Genomic DNA, 7,905 nt, shown 5'->3' on the forward strand with positions numbered 1-7,905 from the left:
TATAGAGTGAGGCTGACAAGATTTTTGAAAAACTAGAGAGCATTACAGTCTCTGTGCTTTCTCTCCATGCTCAACAAACAGAATTGGTAATTAATTTCTCTCCAATTACTGAGAAGTTTCCACTTAAATTGAGTATTACATATAGTAAATATGTTATTATACAGCTGTTATTTGCAAGCATCTTCATAAAATGAACTAGGAAACGATTACATGAGAGCAAATGAGCAAGAAGTTTGAAACTCGCAATAAAAAATAATAATTTGAAAATGGGGAAAAAAAAAATGAAGAAGAAGAGAAAAGCGAGCTTTTCAGATGGGCAAGTGTTTATGTTCAATTAGTAATTTTCTCAACAAAGCAATTCAACAGCATCTCAAGCTGCTAATGAAAAATGCAACCCCAGACTCAATCATATACAAAAATAGTTGGCATTAAAAATGGTCAAACAATATTCACATGTACATCGTAATACCTAAAGTACAATGACGAAGGTTACTAAAAACTAGTAGAAAATTTCAAAATTACCTCCTCCCAGATTCCAAATCTTCCGCTTTCAAACTAGAATCACCTGCTAAAGATATCCCCATGAATGCATTGTTGTTTCTTTCATCTTGTTGAAATCCGATATGAGCCTCTGTGGACTGTGCATTTTTTGAATTCACATTAGTTGCTTGTGAAGCTGCACGTGATTCCTCTAACTCCCGAAAATAAGCATAAGGCCCCCAACCTATGGATAAAAATATGCAGAAGCCGCAGGTGACTAACATTTTCAACCAAAAACGATTAATTGATGACAACCTTTAGATTAGATTTGGTTTCAATAACCCGTCAGAAGAATATTAGATATTTTTTTACAACACTAGTTCAGAATGTGTACGAAGGCATGCTGAGAATGACGGCCTATTAGGGAAGAACCAAAACGCATTCTAGAGGCCACAACTTAACTGGTTTTGAACCTTTAAGGGTACGGTAGATGCATTTCAAAAGTACATAAAGCCCACATTTGTGATATCGATTCAGAAATGTCTATGATACACTAACAGAATCCAACATGTACATGGAAGTGATATCGAGTAATCTCATCCACATGAACTCGAAGCTAAAGCGCTGAAGTTCAGCAATTTCATTAGCGACACATCCCAAAAATCAAATAAAAAAGCCACTTCTATCGTTTTGACGGAAGTGTAGAATCTTATCAACAATATGTTGTAACATGTACATGACTTTAACATTTACTTTCCTCAACAGCAAATGATATTTGGTTTTTATATTTAAAAAAAAAGAAGAAGAAGAAGAAGAAGTGGAAAGAAATAGCAGTATACCTTCAGCATGATACGGAGGTGGGAAAAATTGCAAGTAACAAAATATGGCCACCGTGAGACCTACAGAAAACACTTTTTAATACTCGGTGAAAGTATGCATCTACTGCATGCATCACTATCAGGTATCAATAAGGAATAGCAATAAAAAGACATGATTGGACAAACCTAAGAGACCTCCAGCGAACACATCCTGCCAGTGGTGCCAGTAGTCATCAACTCGAGAAATGGCAACCAAAGATGCAATAAGTAAAGGAAGAAAAACAATGCACAGTTTTGAAACATGGCCTCTACGATCAAATGCTTTTATCTTTCCAGATAAATACAATGAGAGAAATCCCAGACCAGCAAAGGACCCTGCAAATTAAAAATGCAATTCTCCACAAAGTTAAAAGGTCTTGGGAAATTTCAAAAAAAATCTTTGTATTTCTTTTCCTCTCTCTTCTTTTAAGACCAAAAATAAATAAATAAATAAATTTTATTTTCTCTATCCTTCTTTTGTTTTTCTTTTTTTGATATTTTTTTCTTTTCTCTCCTACCAAAGATAGCATAAGATATACAAATATAGTATTAGGTGTTTCTTACATGAAGTATGCCCACTTGGAAAACTTTTATGTCCTTCCTTTACAATACTTGTCTGTCCATGACATATAACATCTCCCAATTGATCATAAATCTGAAAAAAAAAAAAAAGAAAAAAAAAAAGGGTTAAATATGAGGTACCCTAATTAAGAGTGGAAAATGGAACAAGAAACAAAAGAAAAAAATTAACAGTCAAAGCGCTATAGATCCAGAGGACCATACATCCTTTCCATCTGGAAAACATCGCCAAAAAAAGTCTGGTCTAGGCCGACCAACTGCATCCTTTATACCATCAGTGAGAACTGCTGTTACCAAAACAGAGAATAAAAGGCCTGTGAAAAAAGAAAAAGAAAAAATACACAGAATCAGACTGTTTCTACAAAATAGCTAGCTCAATTGATTGAATCTATTTTAAGAAAAATATTAATAAAACAAGATGAAGCTGAAAATTGCATCACCTAGTATAGCATGATGAAGATCATAGACGTCCTTCCTACGAAAATAAAAGAAGAGAAAGATGGCTATAGGCAACAGAACCGCATACATCTAATCAAACAAAAAATAAATTTAGAAAACTTGTCACATATAAGCATTGCAATATAATTATAAAGTGATTGTACATAATAATGTAAATAATAGCTTACAGGAACAGCCCATAGAGGAACTGTGTTATCTTTTAAGGGATACTTGAGATCATCCATCATGTCTTTCCCGACAAAGCGAGGAAATGGATGGATAAGATTCAGGACAACATCTATTACCACAAGAAGCATCATTATAAGCCAGTCATGCATGTGCATCCTAGCCACTGTGACTCCATGGGACCTTACAGTATGTGACCCAAGCTGGACTTCCAGCAGCCTTTCCTGTAAATGATAAATACACATGCAATCCACCATGACACAAATTATAGTGATTAGATAGACAGCAAGCTAAACTGTGATTAACACCAAAAATATGAGAATCTTTTGGGCAATGTTTGGATCTTGGATTTGTTGAGGCAAAGGAAAATGGAAGAGAAAGTGACAATTTTCCTTTCTCTCCACAAATTCCTCGACAAATTCAATATCCAAACACAGCCTTGGCAGTTGTAATTTTGTTTGTTATTTTGAATTTCCACTAAATACTACCATATATTCACATATTTCAATAAAAGCTACCCCCATATTTCACATAAGGCTACAAAGTCCCAAGTTATGGTGTTTGATTTAAAAATTAATAATTATTGTGCTTTGGATGTTTGTCAAAGGTAAGTCCCAAAACTTCATAAAATGATGATGATGTTGCAGGAGACAAAAAGAGTAGGGTAGTAAGAGTAACTGCAGAGATTAGATTAAATATCCAACCCCCACCACAAACAATAAGAAGGAGAAGAAAACAAAAAAATGACAAAATTTGAACGTTGTAACTAGCTGTGATTATGTACATTTTGCTTATCAAAATAAAAAATTTTGAGGACCCGTTGACTGAGTAAAGCATTATAAAGAGATGATGCAAACAAGGAGTAGTAAATGAACTAGAGACACCATAAAATTGAAACCAACATATACTTCATATTTCAACACATAAGCATATAACTAACAGACCAGTATTACACAAACAACTTGTAAAAAGTTTTTGGACACAAATTAGCTGTCTGTGCAAGCATTATATAGCAAAAAAATAAATAAAAGGAGAACACATCATTAAGCTCAAAGGTTTTTGGTAATTGATGCTTAGTCTCTCTGTATATAGTAAGAAGAAAAGGGGAAGAAAGTGAATCTCAGAACAGCATAAACGAGAGTAAAGACAAAAACAAAACTTTCCACATAGCATCATATTTGAATTCTTAAGAATGGCAAGGTTAACGAAGTTTAACATGAATGGGTTTTGCACTACTAAAAGGGGGGAAGTACCTCTTGGTTATTGTATTCTATCAACGGAGAGTAGAGGCGTGAACACCTAGCACTAAAACTGCAGCTATCTCCAGCCTCTGGCTTCATACATCTAGATGACCCGAACAATCAATATTCAGGGAACCCAAAAAAAAAAAAAAAAAAAAAAAAAAAAAAAAAAAAAACAAACAAACAAACAAACAAATAAAAAAGTGGAAAAAAACCTAAATCGCAAAAGTTAATGTCAAATGAAATCTTCATTAGTATAGGACTAAATGATAGTGTAATGGATCTAAATTATAGTGTAAAATGAGTATTTTTGTAGGGCTACATAAAATCTTCACATAATATTTTCTTTTTTTTTTCTTTTGAAAAAGGAGAACAATTAGAGAACACATATACAACTACTAATAATCTAAATAGTGTAACAAAACAGCTGAGTTTATCAACATTAACACAGATGGAATCAACCACAAAATATGAAATATTATATGATTGACTATTAAAGAGTATCATCAGTTGTAACAAATCAAAACATGCGCCAAATAGTCATCATAATGTTCAAGACACACACTGGAAGATTTGACGGGACAAACTAGCCCAAAATACAAACCAATAAACTGGGAAAATAAATGTTGTATTAACAACTTATGTTGTGTTTGGTTGGAAGATTTGAGGAGGGATTTGGAAAAAGAAATAGAAAATGTAAGTGAAATGTGAATAAAACATACCTAAATTTCACCTAGTTTCACACATCTTTTCCCTTTCCCTTTCCAAATCTCACATCAAATTCCCCAACCAAACACAGCATTAGTAATCCTTGATGTAAATATTTGAAGCTTCAAATGTATCTAATAATATATGTGAATGATTAGCACCATTTTTAATTAGAACCACATCACAAATCATAAACACCATTAGAAAGACATGCAATAACAAGAATAAAAGCTGCTCAATTAATTCTGAACATGAGCTTTATATGTTTGCACTAAACTGAAGCTAGATTGCTATGATCCTATCCTAAAGTCCATTTTTACAACTTTAGGCATCAAATAACATTCTTAGAAGCATCTAGAAGTTGTAATCTTTAGGTAATGTTATTGAGAGATTTTTTTACTTTTTAATCTGAAAATTCAGTGTTGCATAGCCCAGTGTTACTTATTAATAGCCATTTCATTTTTCAATTGCTTGTTCTCTTTCTTGAACATCTCCAATCTATTCTGCATAAGACATAGGCATCATTTTGACCAGCAAATATGACAGAGGCATCATTTAAAATTAAATGACCTGCACCAATAGAGAAATCCCAATTCATTATTCTAAGAGCCCAAACTACATACATATGTTGTGGGTCAAGGGCTTAAAAACTAGCATAAAAAGAAGCATTAATGTCTCACCAAAATCAACCGCTTATACACATACATATGTGCATAACTATATGGAGTAAAATATGTACATACTCACACATTCCTATTCATAAAACAATAATAAATATGAACTCCCAAAACCAATTGAAAGCTGGATTTATAGGGAGAAGAAACCCCACCGACCCGAGAGATGGGTACATCTGGAATTATTAACCCAAGAAAGAGATAGCAGTGGAGAATCCGAGAATATTACAACAACAGCTGTGTTATAGCTAGCAATATCATTATAAAAGCAAAAGGTAAGTTCAAAGAGGGCCAAGCTTGCAAGTGTTAAATAGCATACAAATGATGAACAGAGTCGCATATCCAGAAAAATAATATATTTTAACTCAAATTTTACATATTTTAACTCACTTTTTTTTAACCTATAAAACAACATTTAACATTTCTCGAATAATATTGTTGGTAGTTTACGAGTGAATCATAAAAAAAATTAAAAAATAAATAAAATGAAGAGCGAAAAGGACAAAAAAATACTTGAGTTTGAAGTGGGAAATTGACAATGGGGGGTTTCCTAAATCCCTTTCTCTTGTTTATAAGCTCCAATGGTTACCGACGTGATACAGAGAGAGAGTGTGTGAGATGAGAAGAACCCTCTGTGTGAAGAAAGAGAAAGAGGGGGACATGACGTGGTTTGTTGAAATGGCTGCCACGTTTGAAAGCGGTGACTGCGCTGAGCGAGATATAGATTAACAAATGTTTTCGGGGAAAAAAATTATATATTTTATAAAAAATGATTAGCAGTTCGAATTTTTTTAAGTCTAAATGACTTAAATTGTTTAAAATGATGTCGTTTTGGATAGTGTTTTTTTTTTTTTCTTTTTCTTCTTTGTTTCTTTCCTTTTCATTCTTTCCCCTTTATTCTTTCAAACACAGAGAAGAGAGGGAAGAAAGGGAGAGAGAGAGAGAGAGAAAAGAGAGGAGAGAAGAGAAGAGGCGATCGATGGTGACGGTTGGCGATGGTGGCTGCAATTGACAGTGATGGTGGCGGCGATCGACGGTCCGATCTCCTCTTTCAAACTTTTTTTTTTTTAAGTAGATCTAGATCTGAAAAAAAAAAAAAATTATTGATGATAATGTTGATCCAGATCTGCAGACCAACGGAATTTTTTTTTTTTTGTTGATGAAGATGGTGATGATGTTGAAGATGTTGAAGATGATGAAGATGATGAACAAGATCTGCAGAAAAACAATGAAAAAAAAAATGATGAAGATGAAGATCGGATGATATTGATGAAGATCTCTGTGTTGTTGATGATGAAGATAAACTCTGTTCCTCTCTCTGTGTTGTTGTTGATGAAAACGAACCCAGCTTCCTCTTTCTCTCTTTGTTCTTCATCTTTTTTCTTCATCTTCAAAGAGAGAAGGAAAAAAAAAATCGATAACGACGTCGCTTGGACTTGGGCCATTCGAGCCGTGATGATTTCGAGCTACCAATCGGGATTGATATTTTATTAAGGGTCATTTTCTTTGATAAATCTTATTTTTAAGTGTTTTATTTCATTTAATTTATATTCTTTTTGAGTATTTTATTAAGTCTTATTTAATGTAATAAAATTAAATTATTCTTTTTATTTTTTTACACATGTTTCTATTTTGAAACTAATATATAACAATAATTCCTCATTTTATTAACAAAATCTCTCTCTTATTCTAAAGAAAAAATCTCTCCCTTATTTTGTGGAGAAAATTTTTCCCTTATTCTAAGCTGAAAATCTCTTCCACATTCCATGAAAAAAATATCAAATTATGAACTTTGAACCTTTTTATAATTTAAAATTTTTTTAAATAACGCAACAAAATATCTGAATGAAAATCAAAATACAATGTGAATGTTCAAAGTAAACAACAAGCATACAACTAACTTTTGAAAAAATAAAACACATATTAAAGTACAATGTGAATGTTCACAATAAATAACAAGCATACAATTAACCTTCAATAAAATAAAATTCATACCAAAATACAATGTGAATGTTCGCAATTTATAATTAACATACAACTAGTCTTAAAAAAATAACTTATATCAATGTAAACTGTTAGATTTATTTATTTTAATGATTTATTTAATTATGTTTTAATTTATTTGAAAGAGAAAAATAGAATCCAAAATTTATTTTGATGATTTATTTAATTATATTTTAATCAAAATTTATTTTGATGATTTATTTGATAGAGAAAAATAGAATCAAAATTTATTTTGTCTCATTATTTCTCACCTAAACCTTTATCCTAAATGTTGTTAGAATGTATTTAATATTTGATTAAATCAGAAGTTCAAACAGCCCAGCACAGCAGCAGACTAAAAGGTTCAAAAGGTTCAAGTGGAAGATATTCAAATTAGTAATGATAGAAGTACAACGGCTATAAACAGTTATAAAGATTCAAAAGGCCAAAAGGTTCAAAACGTTCAAGTGGAAGATATTCAAATTTGTAATGATGAAGTGGAAGATATTCAAATTGGTAATGATAGAAGTACAACGGCTATAAATTCAAATGACTACAACGGCTATAAATTCAAATGAATACAACGGCTATAAACGGCTATAATTTTTATTATATATACCAAAGCCTCTAATGTAAACAAGTTACAAAAAACTTGAAAATATTCTTTAATCTATAATCACTCACATCTATTCTCAGAAATTATACACTGAGCCTTATAGCATTAAGCTCATCTTTCCTGTGTGAGATTTACAGAAAAAT

The 7,905-nt window shown here is 32.0% G+C and overlaps 1 protein-coding gene across 7 annotated transcripts; it reads right to left on the minus strand.

Annotated features, from left to right (window-relative positions):
* Window positions 1-409: 409 nt before the first annotated feature.
* Window positions 410-6,488, minus strand: LOC114274009 (putative lipid phosphate phosphatase 3, chloroplastic). 7 transcript variants are annotated; one of them, XM_028215863.2, is made up of 9 exons: window positions 5,677-6,488; window positions 3,794-3,884; window positions 2,543-2,764; window positions 2,357-2,444; window positions 2,121-2,230; window positions 1,902-1,992; window positions 1,485-1,673; window positions 1,320-1,379; window positions 410-724 (listed from the first exon to the last, which is right to left on the minus strand). In XM_028215863.2, exons 2-9 carry the CDS (start codon window positions 3,878-3,880, stop codon window positions 519-521), a joined length of 1,053 nt encoding a protein of 350 aa, XP_028071664.2. In that variant the 5' UTR covers window positions 3,881-3,884; window positions 5,677-6,488; the 3' UTR covers window positions 410-518. The 7 variants fall into 7 exon arrangements, with proteins under 7 accessions (XP_028071664.2, XP_028071668.2, XP_082753286.1 ...); XM_028215867.2 differs by lacking the exon at window positions 5,677-6,488 and adding an exon at window positions 5,554-5,650; XM_082897160.1 differs by lacking the exon at window positions 5,677-6,488 and adding an exon at window positions 5,483-5,545.
* Between the last annotated feature and the right edge of the window lie 1,417 nt (window positions 6,489-7,905).

Source organism: Camellia sinensis, chromosome 1, assembly GCF_055761805.1.
Source record: "Camellia sinensis isolate YWXY chromosome 1, ASM5576180v1, whole genome shotgun sequence".
Taxonomy (NCBI): Eukaryota; Viridiplantae; Streptophyta; class Magnoliopsida; order Ericales; family Theaceae; genus Camellia; species Camellia sinensis.